Here is a 24,840-nt window from a genome sequence, read left to right on the forward strand (position 1 = left end):
ATAACCCTATAAGATGAGTATTATTATAATCTCCATCGTTGATGAGGATGCTGGAACACAGAATGGTTAAATGACTTCTCCAAATTCATACAGCTAAAGATGGTAGAGCTGGAATTCAAACCCAGGCAGACAGGCTCCATACGTTGTTCACATACTCTTAACTACTCAGTTATAAATGATTTCTTTGGCTTAGTTGTAGCACCACAAGCAAGTGATTGTCATCAGATTGTCCTGCAGCACATAAAGGGCTCCAGGTATTGGGCTGCAGATCAAGGGAAAGGCTGGACAGAGCAACTAGCAACTGGAGACATAATCTTGGAAGAACTGGGATACCAGGGATGTTTTTGAAGAAGGAGCTTGAGCATAAGAGAAAGACAGTGACTCAATAAAAGAAACTATCTCTTTACCATACCAGTTTGGACATTAAACTAGCAAACTAAACTGTTCTAAAATTTGAGACCTAAATTGAATGTAATTCTGCCCATAAATCCTGGTCTTTGTGAGTACTTGCATTGATCATTAAATATATGAGTACATATAATTAAAGCAGTCATTTTACAAACGGATTTTTAGCCATACCACTAGGATAAATGCTGACATTGATTATCTAGAACAAGAAATAACTCAGAAAGTTCTGTTGCTGGGCTTTAGATTATATTACATGATACAAGCATACATTGGAGATATTGAGGGTTCAGTTCCAGACCACCACAATAAAGCAAGTCACACTAATCTTTTGGTTTCCTAGTGCATATAAAAGTCACATTTACACTATACTGTAGTCTAATAAGTGTGCAACAGCATTATGTATATACCTTAATTTAAAAATATTTTATTGCTAAAAAATGTTACCCACCATCTGAACCTTCAGTGAGTTGTAGTAGTAACATCAAAGATCACTGACCACAGAACACCATAACAATTATTATAATAATGAAAAAGTCTGCAATATTGTGAGAACTACTAAACTATGACACAGAGACATGAAGTGAGCCAATGCTTTTGGGAAAAAAATGGTGCTGACAGACTTGCTCGATGCAGAATTGCCACAAACTTACAATTTGTAAAAAACGCAATTATCTGTGAAGTGCCATAAAGGAAAACGAGGTATGCCTGTGTTTTCTGAACTACTGACATAATATTCTTTGAACTGAATAATAAAGTAAATATGTACAAACAAAGAGATGTTTAAGTTTGGAATAGGAAGGTAATCTTGGGATTTAGAATTTGCCATTTTAACTCACATAAGGGCACTAACAACAAAGCAAGAAAACTTAAGCCAGATCTTCCTGAAACACATTCTCAGGAAAATTGCCCTTCTAGTTAACATAAATTTATTTTTTATTGCTAGGTGAACAAAATAAGCCAGAAATATGGGCAAGAGCTGTCCTAAAATACAAACCTAATATTCTAGATCCAGCTCTTAAACAGTCCACTGTCAGGCAGTACACAGGGAGAAGCCAAATACAGACACTGTTTGAGGACATACTGCAAATCATCACAGCGTCCTGCTTTCCCTGTATGACAACAATAGCCTTAGGGCTCCATAGGTAGAATTTTGCTAGGATGCCCATATGGTTTCAAGAAAAATCTGGCACAAAATAAAATCAAAGTAAATTAATTCTAAAAATAAAATTGTGCTGTCCCCCACCCCAACCAAAAAGAAAGGCATGCGTGTGCACACACACACCACTTGGGAATTTGTATATTCCCAAATATGAGAAATACATATCCATGATATGGAAAATATATGAATAAATCTATCACACTCTGTATTTTACTATACATAATGCAGATTTCATAAAAAATAGGAAAATGTGTATATATATTTACAAAACATATGTTCCCAGAAAGAAAAGTTCAAATTCTGAATGGTAGTCTAATGGAAACTGGCAATCCTAGAGTTTAGCAATGTACTACAGTCAGTTAACTGGCAAAACCAGTATGATTTCTGAGAGTACAAACATCACTACTATTTGGCTTGATGGACTTCTGTAATCTAAACTCACTGCTAATTTCATTAAGGGCTGTGTAGCCTTGAACCTACAAGACTGCTTCTTGCATCTGCAAAAATAGTCTGGTTCTTCCTCTTCTGCAGCACCAGAATAACTTAACATTCTATTTTGAAACACAAAGAGATAGGGAGGAGAACTCTGGGTTCCTCAGCTTTCTGGTTCCAATTCTAGCCTGTTATGAGGCCAGCTGTACCTCTTTCCCTTGAGTTCCAAGAAAAAAACCTGTATTTTTATTAACATCTTTTCTTTCTTTAAGCAGATTTTAGTTACTTACCAAAAAAAGAGTCTAACCAAAACAGGCAGCAGGCTTTAATTTAAACTCTAAAAGCCTGGAATGTCTAAGCAACCCAACTCTACAGCAGAAAAATGATTTTTAAAAAGTACACTGAAATATTAAACCTCCTAATCCATGCTATTCAGGAGAATTGGCTATTTTGAATCAAAGACTTTGAGCCAGAATGAATTCAGAGAAAATACATGTCATTCATGTAGAAATAATCATTTTCAATAGCATAATGCCTGTGAAATTAAAAATTGCATTTAATTACATTTTCTGTGACAGTGGCTTTCAAACCTATTTTAGGCAACAGTATATTTTCTTCTAATAAAATCTTCGGTTCATGCCCAGTGCACAGCACAGATCTTCTCTAGCTGAGCATGTGCACGTGTCTGGGTAGGGTCACCTGTGCATGTGTGAATGTGCAGATAGAAAATCCTGCCTAATGTCCAAACTCCTCCCCTGTCAGAGACCTCCTGAGGCATCACCATGGAACCCCTGTACCCTATGTGAATCAGCTTGAAAACCACCGTGCTAGAAAAAGACAGCTACCCTTTTACACTTTACTGTCACAACCAAGACACCAAATTAATCACATGCTTATTTACCTGTGAGCTTTAAAACATTTTCCATCAACATAAATATCAATATCTGGGCAACACTGTTTCACATAAAGCTTCAATAAATCTTCTCCTAATTCAGATGCAGGTTCCAAGTCATAAATATCTTAAAAAGAGAAAAACAAGACTAAAAAAATAGTTTCTTTAATAGTATATATATTCCAAAATTTTGTATTCTAATACTAGCAAAATGTTTTTCCACAGTTATCTCAATTAGCTACTGAAAGAGAGTAACAGTGACTGAAACATTTAAGTGGTAACTTCAAAGTAAAATGAAACTTTAAAATCATCTATCCTTTCTGCTCTGAAATATATATTTCTATTTCTATTTAAATATAGATATACCTTTAAATATAGATACAGATTTAAACATAGGTAATACTGTTACAAAATTATATACCAAAACTAAAGCCACTTCATGAACATCTGACTTAGAAAGTTAGAAAATTTTCCAATTTGATATTCTTTTTCACCACTTAATTTTTTCCTGTTCCTGTTCATGGATTTATGGCTAGGATAATCTGTGAACCAACAGAATTTCAACTAAAATCAATGGGATTTATAGGACACTTACTATGAGTTTAGTACTGTACATAGTATGGAGAGGTATAGAAAATAAATACTTTAAGAACTATCTCTACTTCAAAAGATTCACACTTTAGGCAGTGGGAAGTGAAATATAAAACATGTACATATATAAAAAAAGAAAAATACTAAATTGTATACTATAGCTTTGTCGGTTCAGAAATTTTTGTTAGTACACCTGGTGAGGATGGATCACCAGGAACATATTCCCACTAACCAATTTACAAATGTATACATTTATAAACCAGAATGCCAATACTGACTCTACTATCAAAAGAAATCCAGAATCCAACCACTACTCAGTAACTCCACTGCTACCACTGTAAACAGATAAGTTAGGGGGTCCCTGGAGAAAGAGAACCATGAATGGCTTTCTTGACATAAGAGAACCCATTTTGGCCTAAGCCATTTTGTGATCTAGGCCTAGCTGCAATGCTTGCCCTTGAACAGGTCTCAGTAATTAATGATCTTAAGGGAGGGGATGCAGAGACAAGGGCCGAGCAGCCAAGAAACAATGGTGCAGCCTTGGAGCAGGAACAATATCTTTTGAGCCCCTTATAGAGCTAAAACTCCCAATAAATGGAAGATGAAGCAATCCTCATTCCAGAGAGAAGGTCATGGTTTGATAGCCTCGAGAACCAGAAAAGCTTATATGGAGACCACCTGAAGTCAGATTAAAGGAGTGCAGGCCCTGCACACACCCTAATCTTATGAGCAACCTCACCCTTGAACCGTTGCTATAAAACTCTCATCAAATCTTCCCAGGTTGGGACACACAGTTTTTGAGGGGCAGGAGCCCGCTGTGTCCCCCTTTGCCTGGCAAAGCAATAAAGCCATTCTTTTCTACTTCACCTAAAACTCTGTCTCCAAGATTTGATTCGGCACTGGTGCACAGAGGCCAAGTTTTTGGCATCACCATCCCAGTTCAAAACAATATGGTTCTCGCCATTTTTTTTAGAGTAAAAGCCAAAGTCTTACAATGGCTTATGAAGCCCCACGTCTGGCTCCTCACTACCTCTCTAATCTCATTGTCTACTCTTTTGTTTATTTCCATACTGAACTCTCTCTCATTCCTCCAAATGGCAAGTTATGTTCCCATGTTAGGATATTTCTACTGCCATTTCTTTTGCCTTGAACACTCATCTCCCAGATATCCACTTGGCTAACTTCCTTACTGGATTCAAATCTTTCTTTAAACATCACCTTTTAATCAAGGCTGACTCTGACCACCCATTTAAAATTGCAACTCCCATCACTAGCACTCCCAATCCTCCTTCCTCTGTCCTATTTTTTCTATAGCATGTCACCTTCTAACTTCTTTACTACATTATTGTCTATCTCCACCCCCACCGTACCTTCTCTAACTGGAATCTAAGCTCCAAAAGAGCTGGAAGTCCACTTTAGTCATTGAAGTATCCCTTAGACCTAGAATAGTCCTAACACATAGATCCTCAATAAATATTTGTTGAATAAATTAATGTATCAAATACTACATAAAAAGATTTTTGAAGAAAAAACATAAAACTCCAACCAGAATAAAGCAGGGGAAGGAGGCAGATCCTACCACTTGCAGATATTCCTATAGAAGACTTAAAGCACATAAATTAGTGGGAGATGTTGAAGGAATAGTCTTCATTTCGATGATTCAAAGATCAGAGTATAATTTTTGACCCAAAGGGAAAATCTAGAAACTTTTCAAAAGAAAACCAAGCTAATTTGATAGATGATGACCTATCTCAACTCCCAATTATGTACTCAAATAGCCTCCTGAACTTGATACATCACAGTGGTGGGGTATAATAAAAATATATATTTGGTCTTTCTCCCCCATTCCTGGCACAGAGCTTAAAACTCTTGAAATTTCCTAAATTATAGGAATGTCTTACTTGAGTTTATACTAATGAGGTGATTCAGGGTAGTGTTCCTACATAGCTTCAGGATGGGGGCTGGTCACCAGAAAGGACAAATACGTGATTAAAGAGTGGGAACTATCAGTGTTCCCCCCCATATCCAGGGAGGGAAAGGGGGCTATAAATTGAATTATAAAAATTCTTGAATAAGATTCAGGGAGCTACTGGGTTGGTGAACACACTGACTTGTTGTAAATATAACAGGGAAGAACCAAATCTGACTACATATTGGATGTTTCTTTGACTTTAACCCTTGCTTCCCACTGCCTTTGTTCACTAAAAGGATACTGTCTATACATAATGGCCTGCCTCAGGGAACCCTGCCCCTCTGCCTGAATGTTAAACCAAAGTGCCTTTGTTCAGGGAAACATCCGGACCCTGTCCACCCGGTGGATGGCTGCAAGAAAGAAGAAATTAACACATCCCCTCCCTGAGGCTGGCCATTCCAGGGGATATTTGCAAAACTTATGGCCTTTTTACTTTACTTCCTCATCTCCTCCCCCTCTCTGTGCTATAAAAGAAACTGGCATCCAAACCCCGATAAGATGGTTATTTTGAGACTTTAGTATGCCATCTTCCCGGTCTGCCAACTTTCCAAATAAAGTCATATTCCTTGCCTCAACACCTCGTCTCTGATTTATTGGCCTGTCATGCGGCAAGCCGAGTGAGCTTGGACTTGGTAACAGAAAGATGGCGCACCCTGAGGGGGCATGGAATTTATTCTGTACACTGTCCTTGCCCACCCCACCCCATACCTCACCCTATGCATCTTTTCCATTTCGCTGTTCCTAAATTGTATCTTTTATGATAAACACATAAACATAAGAGAAATGTGTTCCTGAGTTCTGTGAGTCATTCTAGCAAATTATTGAACCTTGGAGGAGGATGGTCATGGGAACTCCTGAATTTGTAGTCACTGGCCACAAGCCTGGGTAGTAAAAAGCGCCGGAATATGTCACCCCAAAACATGCCACTTTGGCATGAGGATTATTTTGAGCTAAAGGTACTTGAGAAGGAGCAGATGCAGGAAAAGCTATTTACATCCCCCTAACTGCCTAAAAATAAAAGTACAAATTTTCCCTTTTGTAAAGGAAATTTCCATTTGTAAAGATACCTCCTTACTATTCTCATCACTTGACTCTTATTTGCATAACAAGACAATCCTTATTCACCATACATTTTCTCCCCTCATCTTCCCATAACTTGCCTCCACCACCTAGTAGCCCAAAAGTCCTTTCTTTCATTTAGCCTAAAATGACATATAAGCCTCAATCATCCGGCCACCTTCTTGAATCTCCTTTCTTTGTGAAACTCCTAGTACAAAAGAAAGTAATGAAAACCATTTTTCCCCCTTGTGTTAATCTGTCTTACTTCAGTTAAATTCGTAGGCCAGTCACAGAACCTAAGAGGGTAGAAGGAGCTCTTTTCTCCCCTACAGTAGCCTAAGCACTCCACTTGTGTTGAAGTGGGGGTAATATTGTAGGACTAAGTCCTTAACCTGTGGGGTCTGTGCTAACTCTGGATAGTTAACTGTCAGAACTGAACTGTTGCATGCCCATTTGATGCTAGGAGAATTGGTTGTTATGTGGAAAAAACCACACACATTTGGTGTCAGAAGTGGTACCCAGAAAAACAAAAACACAATCACAGAAACCCAAAACTGTTCCACAACCTGAAGTCATCATTCCACTCTACCTTAAATTTGCTCTGTTCATAGTCCTTAAGCCTGCAAAATAGTACCACCTAAACTCCTTAAAATAGCTTATGAGTAAGGTGACCACATCTTTTGGTTTGCCTGGGGCAGTCCAATTAATGCCTCTTGCCCCAGAATAATTATCAACAGCAATAATAATTTTTCATCTTTCACTCTCTCAAAAGAATCCTAGTTTGGACCATAGACTATAAAGTCATCCTTCATAGAAGGCTTTCATTATCTGGCTTTTGCTTATATATCCAGGTTCATCCCTTACTTTGACCATTCCTGTCCCCTACTCTACCCTACACCCACAACAAACCATTTCTGGTTTTCCAAATTTGCTATGTGCCTGGTTCTCTTTGCCTCCAGCCATGTTGTTTCCTTTGCCTGGAACACTTCTCCCCTAAACTCTATGCCTGGTTAACTTCTGCTTTTTCCTTCAGGATTCAATTCAGATATCACTCCCTCCATGTAGCTTTCTCTGAAGGCCTAAGCCTAGGTTACACGTGCCCTATCTGTGTCCTTATCACACTTGGTACGTAACTTACCTGACTGTACCTCCTACTAAACTGCAAAATAGGAACACTATCTGTTTTGTTCACTATCAAATCTTCAAAACTAGCACAAAGTTGATACTCAATGTAATGATTAGAATAGCATTTCAGGAATAAACAGCAAGTGCAAAAGAACAGAAGTGGCAAAATATACTTCCTTAGGAGGAAATGCCAAGTAAGTCAGTAAGAATAGAGCTCAGGGGGTATGAGGGGTTGTGAAGACAGGAGGCAGCAGTGTTCTAGGCAGGAGTCAGTTCCCAACATCCCCTTGCACCACGGGAAAGAAGCTGGGATTTATATTAAGGCTGTGTGAGACTACTGCAGGATTTTAATAAGGGAAGTGCCATGACCACACTTGCAATTGATGGCCGTTGTTCTGTACAATAGAGATGGAGGGTGGCACAACGAGAGGCCTGGTGACCAGCTGGGGTTCAAATTCTCAAGGAAAATAGCAAATTCCTGAAATAAAGAAATGGCAGGAGGATAAAGAAGAGAAGTATTTAAGAATATTTAGGAGACAAATCAGCATGAGACATGATCATGAATCGAATGAAGGGTAAAAAGTAACTGAGGAGAAAGATGGTAATATAATTCACACTGATACAGTATTTAAGAAAAGAGCAGGTTGAGAAAGCGGATGACTAGGTCAGTTTGACACAAGTTAAATTTTGAGATATTTAAGGTATATTTAGACAGATATGTCTAGTCAGTGCTTAGATACAAAGTTAAAAAAAAAAAAAAAATTGGAGAATACCAATTATTTAAGGGGCAGAAAGAGGAAGTTCCAGTGAAGGAGACTGAGGAGTGACCAAGAGGGAAGGAAAGGAAAAAGTCCCATTATGCCCAAATTGTTCCCTAATATGTCAATTGTGTTGGATCAAACTCATGTTTTGAAAACAAGTGTTATAGTAGAATTGGATGTATTTGAAAGTATCTGTTAACTAAAGAGTTTTATTACTGGTGTTTAGTGCAACAACAGTAAAAACAAACTGATTTAAGCTTAGTTAGATTTCTTTTATGTATGTTCACCGTATCTCATTATGGTGAATGAATGAATACATGCATGTATGCCTGTTCTAGGCTTGAGGTAGATCTATTCATATTTTTTAATTATCTCATTTAGTCTCAGTCCTAAGAAGTAAGTGGTTACAGACTGATTTTATAGATGAGGACTCTAAGACTCAGAGAGTGTAAGGGACTTTCCCAAGGCCACATAGTTAGAGCAGTTGGCAGAGCTGGTATTTGATACCCATTTTTCCTGCCTATAGTCTAGAGCTCTGCATGGTCCCACAGCAGCCTATTAAAGTGGCCAAACAAGTTTTGAGTATAAGTGAATAGAGCTCATTTACCCCTCAACCCCTTGCCTTCATCTACTTTCTCCATCACTCCATGGAAACCTCCGTGTTGACTGGTTTACCAGACACTTGCTTGTCCACATCTTACACTTGCTTGTCCACATCTTATTAACTCCTTTGCAGTATTGCATACTGTCAATGCCACCCTCCTTGAAACTTCCTTTGTCTTCTCTGACACTGTGCTCTTGATTTTTCCCTCTTAGGTGCAAGCTAATCCATGAGAAACACTAGGTCAATGCAAAGAACTGCACCAAGCTGAACTCAGCCCTGTAAGAATACACAAAACATACACAAACACCTAAAACATATACCAGATACCTCAGTTCACCCACACCTACCCATTTCTGGTGTTACAAACTTCTATCTGATTTCAGATAGCAACTTCTGGGAGACCATTTTCTACGAATATTTTTGTGCTTCTGTATGGTCTGGCCTTTCTGAGCAGAGCACTGACAAATTTGGATAAAGGATGGTTAAACAACAAACATGTCTTAGAAGTCAGAGATAATGTGATGCTCCAGAAAGATTCAGACTACCCTCCCCTCAAAACCATTTCCTTATACTCTAGGGTACAGGAGCTACCTTATCCTAACCAGAGAAGATTTATTTACCTTCCAAAGTAAAGGTGTCTCTCTCTCTGCAGAGGAAGATGGGCAGATCTGCCAGCAGCCTATAAAAGTCTCATAATGTTGGTGTTCCCCTCCTATGGTGCAATCCCACTGCACGTGCAGGACAGGTAACATCAGGCCCTCACCACATAGCCTCATGGGGACTGAGGGTTGGGAAGTGGTGCTGAGATGCTCTGTAAGTAACAAACAGTCTGTTCTCTGATCCAGGGGTCTCGAGTTTACTGTTAGAATATCTACTATATATATATCTATATCCTTGACAACCTCCTTCCACCAATTCACAACAATTCACAAGCTGCAATCCTTCTGACACCCACTTATACAAACAAACTAGAGGTGTTTTTCAAGGTCAAATGCCACATTTATTGTAGTACTTACGCATTTCTGAACCATTTAACATGGGTAAAACTAGCTAACCATTTTTATTAGGTTCCTATCTTTTAAAAATGTGTCACGACAAAAGTTTCAGTGATTTTGTGTCATGACAAAATGTATTGGTGATTTTTGTGTTGCATGGTGTTTTTTAAGGAATGCATATATTGTGTTATAACAGAATTGATTCTATAGTCTGCTAAAGCTTTTATTGGTGTAGATTAGAATAAGGATGACAATATATGGAGGCTTAAAAGGAGAATTATGAATTATGTGTGTATTTTTTAATAATAACCCCATCTCTAATTACTTAGGAAAACTGGGAGTTGACCATATTATTATTTCCATTTACCCATAATTTACTTTCATTTATTTTTATTATATTGACTTTCATTTACTTTTATTTCATTTACTTATAAAAAGTTATCAGTAGAGCTGATTTGTGAAGTATATTTTTCTCTAATTGCATCAGAATATAATTACTTTCATGACTATAAAATTTTATAAAAATCCATAAAAAATACCTCACCAATGGAAATTAAATTGTCCTCTTTGTTGTTATCTTCTGGAATGTCCTCTTTATTGTTATCTTCTGGAATTTCATGCTTCATAAAAGAATGATCAGATGACCTTTTACCTACAGATGACCTTCCATCATTGTCAGTACACTTTCCAACACTGAAGTCACATTTCTTTTGTGGTACTCCACTCTCCACTATCTTTTTCCTGAGAATTTCCTCTTCATAGTTTTTTATGTTTCTGTTTGATGAGTATACAATCCTAAAAGACAAAATGTAAAATAAATGTCAGTGATTCTTAAAAGCTAGTTTTCCAGCATGCTGCTTTCATAGATAACGGCTATATAGTTTTAAAACCTTTCTAATCTGGACTAACTAGAGGAAAGATCAATCTAAAATAACAGAAAGTTTGAAAAGTAGTCTATAAAAATTTTTAATGTTAAAAAGGAATATATAATGCCAACAAATTATATAACCTAAATGAAAGGGACAATTCCTAGGAAGGATACACACTAACCAAACTTGATTTAAGAAGAAACAGGGTATCTGAATAGACAAATAACAAGTAAAGAGATTGAATTAGTAATCAAAAACTTCTCACAAGGAAAAACACAGGACCAGGTGGCTTCACTGTTGAACTCTATCAAATTTAAAGAAGAATTAATGCCAATCCTTCACAAACTTTTCCAAAAGATATAAGATGGAACACTTCCCAATTCATTATGTGAAGCCAGTATTATCCTGACACAAAAGCAGACAAAGACATCACAAGAAGAGAAAACTACAGACCAATATTCCTTACTAATATAGAGAAAAAAATCTTCAACAAAATCATAGCAAAGTGAATCCAGCAACCTATAAAAAGAATTATACATCATGACCAACTGGGCTTTATTTCAGGAATTCAAGGGCAGTTAAACAGATGAAAATCAATATTATATACCATATGCTATAGCCTGAATGTTTGTGTCCCCTAAAATCATACGTTGAAAGCCAATTCCCAATGTGATGATATTAGTAGGTGGGGCCTTTGGGAGATGATTAGGTGGAGTCCTCATGAATGGGATTAGTGCCCTTATTAAAAGCAGCTCCAAAGAGATCCCTCACCTTCTTCCACCATGTGAGGGAACAATGAGAAGTCAGCAGTCTGCAACCTAAAATAGGGCCTTCTCCAGAACCCTACCATGCTGGCACTCTGATCTTGGATTTCCAGCATCCAGAACTATGAGAAATAGATTTCTGTGGTTTATAAGTCACCCAGTCTGCAGTGTCTTGTTATAGCAGCCCAAATGGACTAAGACACCATCAATAGGACAAAAACTACATGATCAACTTAGCTGATGCAAAAAAAAAAAAAAAAAAGCATTTGACAAAATCCAACACCCTGTCATAATAAAACACTCAGCAAACCAACAATACAGTAGAGGGAAACATCCTCAACCTGATAAAGAAGATCTATGAAAAACTCACAGCTAACGTCAGACTTAACAGTAAAAGACTGAAAGCTTTCTTCCTAAGATCAGTAAGGATGTCTGTCTGCTCTTACCACTTCTATTCAACATTTAACTGGAGATTCTAGCCAGGGCAATTAAGCAAGAAAAAGAAATAAGCTGGATTGGAAAGGAATAAGTAAAGCTATCTTCATTTACAAATGGCAAACATGTGAATAGAAAATCCTTGGAAATTCACCCAAAAACTATTTGTTAAACAAGTTCTGCAAGGTTGCAAAGTACAAGATCCATATGCAAAAATCACTAGCAATGAACAATCCAAAATGAAATTAGAAAATAATTCAATTTACAACAGCATCAAGAAAATAAAATACTTAGGAATGTATTTCACAAAAAGTGCAAGACATATCCTGAAAGCTACAAAACAATGCTGAAAGCAATTAAATAAATGGAAACACATTCCAGATGACTTAATATTGTAAAAATGGCAATACTCTCTGAATTAATCTGCAGATTCAGTGCAACAGCTATCAAAATTCAGCTAGTTTTCTGCAGAAATTGACAAGCCAACCCTCAAAGTCAAATAGAAATGCCAGAATAGCCAAAACAATCTTTACACAGAACCAAGTTGTAAGATTCACACTTTCTGAATTCTAAGCTTCCTACAAAGCTATAGCCATCAATACTGTGTGGTACTGGTATAAGGATAGACATATAGATCAGTGGAATAGAACTGAGTGTCTAGAATATAGATTTATAGGCAACTGATTTTCAACAGGGGTGTTGTGATATTGTGATTTATAATATGAACTATATATTTGGTCTTTGTCCACTATTCCCAGCACGTAGCTTCTAAAACCCTTCTAATTTCCTATGTAAAAACCACAGAACATCTTTTATTATACTACTTAAGTTTTGTTCCCAGGTCCTGAAATAGCTCCAGAAGGATAAAGGTGAAATGAATGTCTTTTGTTATTCATAGCAAGCCCCTTTCAACCACACCAGAGTTTACATTAGTGAAGTTGGTGACTTTTTGAAAGCTCCTAAAAATAGGGGCTTGTTGCCTGGAGAACCAACCAAGTGCTTTGAAGGTTGGAACTTTCAGCTCTCCCCTCCACCTTTGGAGAGGGGAGAGGTTGAATTAATCACCAACAGTCAATGATTTAAACAATCATGCCTATGTAATGAAGCCTGCATGAAAACCCTAAAGGATGGGTTTCAGTGAGCCTCTGGGTTGGTGGACACATGGAGGTGCTGGGAGAGTAGTGAACCCAGAGAGGGCTTGGAAGCTCCTTCCCACATCCCTTGCCCTATGCATCACTTCTATCTGGCTGTTCCTGAATTGTTTCCTTTTATAATAAACCAGTAATATGGTAAGTAAAAAGTTTTCCTAAGTCCTGTGAGCTGCTCTAGCAGATTAATTGAACCTGAGGAAGGGGTCATAGGAATCTACATTTATAGCCAGTTGATCAGAAGCGCAGGCAACAACCTGAGGCACAGGTAACAATCTCCAGGTAAATAGTGTCAGAACTGAGTTAAATCTGTAGGACACCCAGCTGGCATCTGGAGAACCTCAGAATTGCTTGGTGTGGGGAAAAACTCCTGCGAATTTGGTGACCACAAGTGTCAGAAGTAAAGTACTCAATGAACAGAATATTAAGAGTAAAGGAGACACACAGGAGGGTGTTTTTCCTTTACAGGTATTCAGAGAATCCAATGGGACAAGAAAAGTCTCTTCAAAAAACAGTGCTGAGGGGGCTTCTCTGGTGGCGCAGTGGTTGAGAGTCCGCCTGCCGATGCGGGGGACACGGGTTCGTGCCTCGGTCTGGGAGGATCCCACGTGCTGCGGAGCGGCTGCGCCCGTGAGCCATGGCCGCTGGGCCTGCACGTCCGGAGCCTGTGCTCCGCAACGGGAGAGGCCACAGCAGTGAGAGGCCCGCGTACCGCAAAAAAACCAAAAAACAAAAAAACAAAACAGTGCTGGGGGGCTTCCCTGGTTGGCACAGTGCTTGAGAGTCCACCTGCCGATGCAGGGGACACGGGTTCGTGCCCCGGTCCAGGAAGATGCCACATGCCGCGGAGCGGCTGGGCCCGTGAGCCATGGCTGCTGAGCCTGCGCGTCCGGAGCCTGTGCTCCGCAACGGGAGAGGCCACAACAGTGAGAGGCCCGTGTACCGCAAAAAACAAAACAACAAAAACAAAACAAAACAGTGCTGGGCCTCTCACCTTCTGAGACGGCCCACACTCTGTCTGTGGAGTGTGTTCCTCCCAGGGCCACTCTCGCCTTTTGAGACAGACCACATTTTGTATATGGAATGTATCTGTGTATCTCTCTAAATAAATCCACTTCTTACCTATCTAAAAAAAAAAAAAAAAAATGGTACTGGGACAACTAGATATCCAAATGTGAAAGAACAATGTTGGACCCTAGCCTCACACTATATACAGAAATTAACTCAAAATAGGTCAAAGCTCTAAATGTAAGAACTAAAAAGGTAGACACAGGATAAGTAATTGTGACCTTGGATTAGGCAATGGTTTCTTAGATATGACACTAAAAGCACAAGTTATAGAAGAAAAAATAAAATGGAAGTCATAGAGATTAAAAACTTTTGTGTTTTCAAGGATACCATCAAGAAAGTTAAAAGACGACCCACAAAATGGGAGAAATGTTTGCAAATCATATATCTGATAAGAGACTCATATCTAGAATATATAATTTCCAGAGGCTTCCCTGGTGGCGCAGTGGTTGAGAATCTGCCTGCCAATGCAGGGGACACGGGTTCGAGCCCTGGTTTGGGAAGATCCCACATGCTGCGGAGCAACTAGGTCCGTGAGCCACAACTACTGAGCCTGCGCGTCTGTAGCCTGTGCTCCGCAACGAGAGGCCGCAACAGTGAGAGGGCCTCGCACTGCGTTGAAGCGTGGCCCCCGCTCGCTGCAACTAGAGAAAGCCCTCACACAGAAATGAAGACCCAACACACCCAAAAGTAAATAAATAAATTTATTAAAAAAAAAAAAAAAGAATTTACAAAACTCAATAGTGTAAAGACAAATAACCCTATTTCAAACTGGGCAAAGAATGCGAACAGATAGTTCTCCGAAGAAGATATACAAACAACCAATATGCACATGAAAAGATATTCGACATCACTGTCCATCAGAAGAATGCAAATCAAAACCACAATGAGTTACTGCTTCACACCCACTAGGGTACCTATAATCAAAAAGACACAATAACAAGTGTTGTCAAGAACACAGAGAAACTGGAATCCTCATACATGCTGGTAGGAATGTAAAATGGTGTAGCCAGTTTGGAAGAGTCTGGCAGTTCCTCAAAACGTTTAACATATGACCCAGCAATTCGACTCCTAGGTACATAACACAAGAGAATTGAAAGCATATGTTCACACAAAAACTTGTACATGAATGTTTGTAGTAGAATTATTTATAACTGCCAGAAGGTCAGAACAACTGAAATGTATATCAACTGATGAATGCATAAACACAATTTATATCCATATGTACAGAAAAGAGTTAACACAGGTGGGACTGCTATCTTTTGAAAGACTTGATTGTAAGAGCTGTCCTTGGCTGGTATCTGGGAACATTATTTCAACAGTGTTCCTAGCATTCTCTAAATGACAAGGGTGGCTCAGCTGTTGTTAGCTTGTGCATTGTTTATACAAATAATATGGTTTAAGCTGAACACATGCTTTCCTTCTAGGAGCCTGGAATATGGGTACACATCAGGCAGGAGACCAACTCCCGGTAAAAACTCTGGGCATTGAACCTGTAATGAGCCCCCCTGGTTGGCAACATTACAGAGTTGCTGTCATAACTCATTGTAGGAAAACTAAACAAGGCCTGTGTGGCTCCACTGGGAGAGGACCCTTGGAAGCTTGTGTCCTGTTTCCCATGGATTTCACCCCCATGTACCTTTTCCCTTTGCTTCCTTTGTAATAAATCAGAGGCTAGAGTATAACTATATGCTGAGTCTTATGAGTCCTCCTAGTGAATCATCAAACCTGGGAATGGTCTTGGCAACCCTTGATCCATCACACAATGAAATATTCAGCCATAAAAAGGAACAAAGTATTGATAAACAACACAACATGGATGAACCTTGAAAACATCACACCCAGTTTAAAAACCCACATATAAAAGGCCATATACTATAAAAATCCATTTACATGAAATGCCCAGAATAGGCAAAACCATAATGATAGAAAGCAGATTATTGGTTGCCAGGAAGTGGGGGGAGGAGAGAGTGGAAAGTGACTGCTAATGGGTATGGCAATTACAATTACCAAGAACTAAGTTATTAGAGAAACTGACAATAGTCAATTTCTTTGAGGAATGAAGAGGACTGACCTGGAGGGGTCTATGGATGACTGACCAGCGGTACAGATTGGTAAGATGAGATTCAAAGATAGGGGGTTTAGGAAGAAGGGAGGGAGAAAGGTCTAGAGGCAGTAATGAAGTTCACAAGTGTTTTAAAATGTACCTGGGGGGAGTTCCCTGGTGGCCTACTGGTTAGGACTCTGGGCTTTCACTGCTGTGGCCTAGGTTCAATCCCTGGTTGGGGTACTAAGATCCTGCAAGCCATGTGGCAACAATAAAAAAGCTACCTGGGAATTTAGGTTTATTCAGGTATGGTGAGGCCAACTGATCAGGAGATGATTACCAGTGAATAGACAGTTTACAACTTACAGTTCACAAGAGGAACGGGGAATACCATGCCAGGTAGGGCCACATGGGGATGCAACAGGGTCTATTTAGAGACAAAACAGGGAGGGCAAAGCATAGGCAAAAGTGGTTTTTGTGGGAAGGAATGGGTGGCAAGGTAAGCAGCTGAGCAAGTTTAGGATTAAATAGTTTAAGTAATTTGGGGGAGAGGGGGCTCTGTGCTATAAAGGTGGTCTTTAGTTGTCTGGTACCTGGCTCTGGGATGATTAGGGAAGAAGAGTGTTGCCTTCTAGAGTATAAGAAACAGACAGAAGAGGTGGGTGTAGGAATGGATTCAGGATTACTTGGTTTGCATATCAAAGGCATGCTCAGGGAATCAGCTAACTCTGGAAGGGGCAGTTTCTCCCCAGTTAGTGAGGCCCCAGATGCCAAGTTACATATATATATAGTTAATATTACAAGACACCTATTCCACCCACTTCAGCCCTACTAGTGTAAGGGATGTGGGAGAGAAAATAGCCACCACCTGAGAAAGCTGTAGGGGACATGGAATCTTTTATACTGTGCTGCTGTTCTATGTGTTTACTTGATTGACATTTTATACTAGCATTTCCCAGTTATTGATGTTAAATTGAAAATTTAAAGGTCTTCCCTTTTTTCCTTCCTTTACACACACACATGCACACACACACACACACAAACATGCACACACAACTATAATGTGGTAAGTCTTAGGAAATCAAAGATTTTTATTGAATTTTAATCATGAGGTCATAAAGCAGGAACTACTTTCCAGTGCCAATCATTTGAGCCATATCTGAAGACACGGTACATAAAAAATTTCTTCGAAGACTGTACTTACTACGCTAACTTAAGTGCATAGCAAAGGACCCTACAATAAGTAGCAATATGGCAGAATACTTCAGAATCTTTATTGGTTATTTAAAGAGAAGGATGCGTGTTGAAGATACTTATAAGGACTGCATTTCATACAATAAAAATTTTTAAATCTATGTTATCAGAATTTTTACTAAAAAATGTTATCTCAATACTCCACATTATAATCCTCTCCTTATGCTTTATATTAACACAGAGAAATTTCAATATGATCTGCCTTTTAAAAAAGGGGGAGGTATATCACAAGCACTTTCTATACGCAAGACACTGATGAGATAACACTGGGAATGCTCACATCGATGAGATGATCTAATCTCAAGGAGCTTACATAACCACAGACATATTTCACTAACCTAACACAAAACAGAATGTGATTAAGTGCTTAAAACAGAGGACTGTGAAGTGCTAGGAAGCACAAAGCCATTTACTCCAACGTCCTTGTTCTAAATATGAGAAAATTAAGGCTCAAAGAAATCATAAAACAAGGTAATGCACAGCCAGAAGGCATATCTCTGTCTTGTTGCCAAGTCCAGTGCTTCCTCCACTCTACCATACTGTCTCTCATTCAATCTTTTTTTCTAATACTTTTAAAGACAACAAATAAAGGACAACATTAATGTAATTTCTCTTTCTCTAATATATAAAAATTTGACTTTTCCCAAGCGTCTTTTTCTAAACATACACTCAATAGCTGGAGAAATGTATAATATCAATGGGCTACTACTATGAATAATACTTATAATGTATTCAGTGTTTACTATATCTCAGGTCACTGTGCTAAGTGCTTCATAAGCATCTAATTTAACCCTCACAACAATGCTATGAGGTATGTCCATTTTTCAGGTGAGGAAACTAATGTAAGTGATCAGTCCAAGTTCACTCAGTTAGAAATGGTAGACCTGGCTTGACCACAGAGCCTACTCTACAACAAAGCCACTATACCACCTACTAGAAAAACAAAAGTGTGTATTTTAAAATTGATGGTTGGAACTCAGTGATGAACCTATTATGATCTATACTGGAAAATGATAATGATTTTCTAAATTGCACTTAAAGTATTTGTTTGAATTATAGTATGTCATACTGTTCTTACAAACAGAGGAAGCCAAGGTTACCCATTTTTCTGTTTATGCTTATTGGAGCTTCATATAAGAAACTCTGAAATAATAAAAACAGATCATTCAAGCAACTGTCAGAGCATAAAATGAAGAAAAATACACCAAATCACACACATATACTTAAAGTTTAATTATCCAAAAAGAATTTTCAACATTAAAGTCAACATGATTTTGATTATAGGCAAAAAGTATGGCAGCAAATAACTAAAAGACTAGCATCTAAAAAATACCTAGGATTCAGGACATAAAAACACAAAAATCCAACTCTGATTTCTCATAAAAGTTAAAATGATAATTGGCACTGGCATTAAGGACAGACATACAGACCAATGGAAAAGAATTTAGAGACCAGAAATAAACCCTAATGTTTATGTGTGTATTAGTCAGCTTGGGCTGCCACAACAAAAATCATAGACTGGTGGCTTAAACAACAGAATTTTATTTCTTACAGTTCTGGAGGCTGGACATCAAGATCAGATGCCATCATGGTGGGGTTCTGGTAAGAACTCTCTTCGTGGCTTGCAGTCAGTCACCTTCTCACTGTACCCTCACATGGCAGAGAAAGAGAGAGAACGAGCTCTCTGGTGTCTCTTCTTATAAGGGCACTATTCCTATCATGAGGTCCCATCTAAAGCTAATTTACTTCCCAAAGGCACAATCTCCAAAGAGCATCACATTAGGAAGTAAAGCTTCAACATACGAATTTTCAAGGGAAACAATTCAGTCCATAGCAATGGGCAACTGATTTTCAACAAGGCTGTACAGACAATCCAATGGAGAAGGAATAGTCTCTCCAAAAATAGTACTGGGACAACTAGATATTCACACACAAAAGAATAAAGTCGGTCCCCTTCCTTACATTATACAACAAAACTAACTCAAAATGGATCACAGACCTAAATATAAGAGTTAAAAGCATAAACCCAAAAAATTCATAGAAGAAAGTATAAGAATAACTCTTTGTGACCCTAGAATAGGCAATGGTTTCTTATCTACAATAGCAGGAGTACAAGTGACAAAAGAAAATTAGATAAACTAGGCTACATTAAAAAATCTAAAACTTTTGTGTTATAAATGACACCATCAAGAAAGTGAAGACAACCCACCGATTGGGAGAAAATGTTTGCAGATCATATGTCTGATAAGAACCTAATATCCAGAATACATAAAGATCTCCTATAACTCAATGATATAAAGACAAATAATCCAATTGAAAAATGGACAAAGGATGTGAATAGACAGTTCTCTAAAGCAGATATATTTCTCCTCTCTCAGGATCAATCTCAAGCAGAAATTAGCCTCTCCTAATACTAAGCCTCAAAGACTCTAATACTAATACTTAGCCTCTACTAACACTAATTACTGAGATAATATGGAATTTAAGTTAGAAGGTTATAAAATAGATATGAAAATACATGGAATAAACACACACACATATGTTTAAAAAATAAGCAATTACATACTAGATTTAAATATAAGAGAAAAAAAGATGAAGAAAGCACTTACTGTAAAAATATTCTAAATTCTGAAGCTTCAAAGTTCTCCACAGCAACAGGTTCATGATTTGTTAAGTTATTTGTATGTCCAACAGTATGAAAATAGAAATCAGGAACCCTTGCTAAAAGGACTGCTTTGTGTGCTTTGAACAAAGTACAACCTATTGAGAAAGTAACATCTGTATGGACTTCTTCTCTTAGAAGCCTATAAGGAATAAAAAGGAGCCATAGTTTAATTAGTTAATTAATTAAACTAATTAATTATACACAGTTAATATATAATATGCCCATTTTTATAAAATAAGCTTTAAAAATAACAGATAGGGCTTCCCTGGTGGCGCAGTGGTTGAGAGTCTGCCTGCCGATGCAGGGGACACGGGTTCGTGCCCCGGTCCGGGAAGATCCCACATGCCGCGGAGCGGCTGGGCCTGTGAGCCATGGCCGCTGACCCTGCGCGTCCGGAGCCTGTGCTCCGCAACGGGAGAGGCCACAACAGTGAGAGGCCCGCGTACCGAAAAAAATTTTTTAAAAAACACATAAACTAAAAATACAGAGATAACAAAATAAAGTTAGTATGAAAATGAGTTTATTCTCAGTTCATCCAAAGAACATTGTCTAACATTGGTTTAGAAGGCAATTTTCTAAAATTTATAATGAAAACAAAGGTAATTACACTAAAAGAGTAAGACTATTTTTTCAAAAAATATCTTTTCCTTTTAATTCCTTCTACCAATAAAATTTATCTCCTGCTACTTATGTTGATTTTCCTTTATAATGTATGTACTTTAGATTTATTTTGGAAAGAGAACACAAAGTAATGTGATTGTTGACTACTGAATCAATTTTTTAAAATCTTACTAAAACTGAAGCCAAAAAAGTAAACAGTCAACACCACCAGCAAACCACACGCAATAATAGACAATCCAGTCTAGAAACTGGTACGCTGTACTTTGACTACTGTTAAATACCAAGTCTGAAATGCAGGCTTGGCTATCAAGAATGTGACATTTAAGCCCTTTTCCATTGCCCACCCCACAAAATATAGAACTATGCTCTAATCTATTATTAAAACGATGGACTCGAGGAAAGCCCATTCAAATCCCTTTACTAATGTTAGGACATAGTTATGGTAAAGCTCACATGTAAGGTGATAGAAGAACAGAAATCAGCATCATAATAGAAACTGTCACAATGCTTTTTCTGTGTGGTAACTATATATTTCTGCTCTGTAAATGTTAAATAGTACTTCATATAGTATAACATTATCATCAGCAAGTTACGTATTCTCAGAGGACTTCTGTATTGCAGGATATAACTGGCAATCACACTAGTACACTACAGGAGGTCCAAGTATGGATAAAGATATCCATTACAGTGAAAGCTTAGAATGTTGCCACTGACACTCACTCCCCCAAGACCCAGTTAATGGCTCCTTCCTCTGATCCCTCCGTACATACCTCTATCACAGCACTTCTGTCACTGTATCATTATTATTTTTATAATAATAAAATTATATTATTTTAATATAACTAAAATATATTATATTCAGACAATGAACACTCCAAAGGCAAAAACTGTACCTTCATTAGACAGCAAGAGCTTAATATCTGCTTTCTTGGATTTGGCTGTATTTTACCCTAAACAAAACAAATGCTTCAGAGCACAAGGCTTTCAGAACCTTGGAAACAATGAGCGAATAGATGCATTTTAGTCAATATTTTAATCAATAAATTATTTCATAAGCGATTGTTAAAGTTATACAAGAATGTATTGGTCTCCCAAACATTAATAAAAACTCAAATTGTACAAACACAAATACACCATTTATTCCTCCTTCCCACCCACCTTCTACCCATCCCCCACTTCTCCCCAAGTGAATAAACAAGCATTGCAGCTGGTAGCCATACAACTGTCACTAGGGAATCTGCCTTGTTCATAATAGATGCTCATGAGTATTCGTCAAATAAAAAAAAAGTTAATGTTTTAAAAAATGTTAATGTGAAAATACAGTGCTTTTTATTTTATAAAACTACCTGTATCAGTTATAAGCATATCTTGTTATCTGTTACAAGTAACAATATCTGACTCGGACCTGCTTAAACATTAAGGAGGGTTTTATTGGCTCATCTCATAATAAACTCTAGAGGAAGGATAGGCTGGAGCAAAGGCTCAGTGGTGTCAAGGCCCAGCTTCTTTCCATCTTATTTCTCTGTCACCTACTGTATTCACCTATCTAAAGCATTTTAGACTGCTGATTAAACCCAATTCTCACTAAAAATTTACTGAGCATGTACCATGTATGAAGCACTGGGGACATAAAGGGGCCTAAAGCATTGTATCTGCACTCAAGGAGTTTGTAGAAGAGTATGGCTGGGTGACTTGGGACTTCAGGATCCTATCCTTTCATTGCTGCTAGGATGAGGATAAATTGTTCACCTACTATACTTATGACCTCATTTTCTTTATATAAATTAGATGTATTATCTTCTTTAAATTCATGACACTTCAAGGCTCACAATACAGCCAGAAGAATAGAGCCACTGAAGAGGAGTTCCTCATCCTTAGAGATTCATCCTAGAAACAGAACAACTTCACTCTCATTTTTTTTTAATGTTGTACATCAATTCCCCCAGTGGTGGAGACAAGGCAGAATCTCTCATAGACAGGCCCAAATTAAAAGGAAATTTTTTTGCTTTATAAAGTTCAGTTTATAACTGGTGGAGCCTTAAGTGTGGGCAACAGTAAGCACTTTTTAAATGTAGAATGCTGCACAACTGTTATTAATAGTAATTATGTTTACACTAGTTCAATAGTTCTCAAAGTGTGACCCAGGCCAGCAGCATCACCTGGGACCTTGCTAGAAATGCAAAAATCTCACGCCCCATCCCAGGCCAACTGTATCAGAATTAAGGTCTGGGTCTCAGTAAATCTAAGCTCTCCAGGTGATTCTGATGCACACTAAAGTTCAAGAATCAATGTTTTGGTGGAAATGGAAACTAGCTAGGGAATATTTCTAAGCTTCATTTTCTTTTATAAACTGAGATGACGTTCCTGGATTCACTATAGCCTGAGTTAAGCTTCACAACAACTCTCCATTTGCTACAGTCCTCATGGGAACTGGGAATTGCTGGGAGTTGCTGCGGGCTGTAGAGTATTCTAGGAGGAGAGGGGAAGCCAGGTTGCGATCAGGAAGTATTTCTACGAAAGCATTTCTGCTAAATCGTTTAAAGAGCGCTCAGAAGAAACAGACCTCCAACGCTCCAGTAATCTGATCCATTTTTACTCATTCTAAATACTCAAAAAAAATTTTTTTAATAAATATAAAAAATATATATATATAATAAATATAAAAAATAAATATAAAAAATATATATCTAATTGTATCATTTTTCTTAGAATTGTTTGAGCTTATAAAAAGTTGTGTAAGTTTCAGGACCACGAAACCTGTATCCACCCCGATATTAGCGGGTCTTTCAAGACTTAAGCCTACCCGTGTTACAGTATTTTGGCATAAACTGGTGCTGCACAGAACTATGATGGTAATTTTGGTTTTCTTCTTGAATCTGGTACGTGGTCTCCGAGGTGCTCTGGATTGGTTATAAGGGCGAAAGAACCCGCTTTGTAGTGAGGAGACAAGTGAGCGTCCTGCAGTGGCCTGAGGTGAGGAGGACAAAGCAGGGAGGGATGGAGAAACCGAGGAGCCACAGTTTCTGGTACGGAGGTGGGCCCCTTAAGAACCGAAGCAGCCTGAGTTCCCGCCTCCTCCTACCTGAGCAGATCCTGGCTGAGCTGCTCCGACACCATCGCCTTCAGCCGGCGCCGCTCACTGGGCCCCTTCCTTTGCAAGCCCTTACTGCAAACTCCAGGGGACTCCAGAAGTACCACGGGGGCCACGCTATCCTCCCCACGGCGGGCCATGTTCCACAAAGGTACGGCGGCGCCGCGCAGGCCCGGTACAGGGTCTCACTTCCCCGCCTCTGGAAGAAACGGTTGTTTCATACTGAAAGCTCTGCTCTTACCCGAATCCGCCCCCTAAAGGAAAATGCTGATACCTCTCGTCTGTTTGTTGACGGTCCCTTATGACTGCCGAACCTCAGTCCCGGAGAATCTCGGAGACCCGGCCAGCGCCGGCACGTGACCCGGGGGGGTGTGCGCAGGCGTAGTAGCTCTGTTTAACTCCACCAGCAGGCGCTCCGCGCAGCACTGCCCAGGGAGCCAATTGTTCCGCGGAGCTAACTAGGTCTGCGCTTTATCCCTGTCCCTCTGCTTTCCAGTTGGTGCTAACCAGTCATTTAAATAAATGTTTTATCGAGAACTGAGTTCAAATCAACCAGTGCAGCCTTTCAGCACTTTGTCTTCCTGGTGTCAGCGCTTTTTTTAGCAGGAAAGACAAGTTCACTAGACCTTTACTGCGGCGAGTCACACTCCTTCACTTACTGCTTTGGGCAAGAAAAATTGGGGGTGTGAGGGGCGCGGGAAGAACTTCGTAAAATCAGCAGGAGTTACAACACTCCAGAGCCCCCTGCAAAGGGTATGGTATAATGTCTAGAAGACCCCTTCCCCTTTTAATCCAGGGAGTGGCTCACATAACTGCTCTTGGACTTAAGCAGAGAAATGTCAGTTATATTCCCCCACTTTGCATATAAAGCTATAAAAGT

General features: G+C 38.7%; 1 protein-coding gene across 1 annotated transcript in view; it reads right to left on the minus strand.

The window, feature by feature from the left end:
* KIAA1107 (KIAA1107 ortholog) overlaps nucleotides 1-24,308 on the minus strand; it is an 89,912-nt gene extending 65,604 nt beyond the window's left edge. The window contains exons 1-5 of the mRNA XM_029230952.1: nucleotides 24,235-24,308; nucleotides 23,952-24,159; nucleotides 20,193-20,387; nucleotides 10,543-10,793; nucleotides 2,901-3,018 (exon numbers count right to left, since the gene is read on the minus strand). Coding sequence (XP_029086785.1) covers nucleotides 2,901-3,018; nucleotides 10,543-10,793; nucleotides 20,193-20,387; nucleotides 23,952-24,100 — 713 coding nt within the window. The 5' untranslated portion in view covers nucleotides 24,101-24,159; nucleotides 24,235-24,308. The remainder of the gene's footprint in view (nucleotides 1-2,900; nucleotides 3,019-10,542; nucleotides 10,794-20,192; nucleotides 20,388-23,951; nucleotides 24,160-24,234) is intronic.
* Between the last annotated feature and the right edge of the window lie 532 nt (nucleotides 24,309-24,840).

This window comes from Monodon monoceros, unplaced genomic scaffold (assembly GCF_005190385.1).
Source record: "Monodon monoceros isolate NGI ecotype Baffin Bay Population unplaced genomic scaffold, NGI_Narwhal_1 Super_Scaffold_18, whole genome shotgun sequence".
Taxonomy (NCBI): domain Eukaryota; kingdom Metazoa; phylum Chordata; class Mammalia; order Artiodactyla; family Monodontidae; genus Monodon; species Monodon monoceros.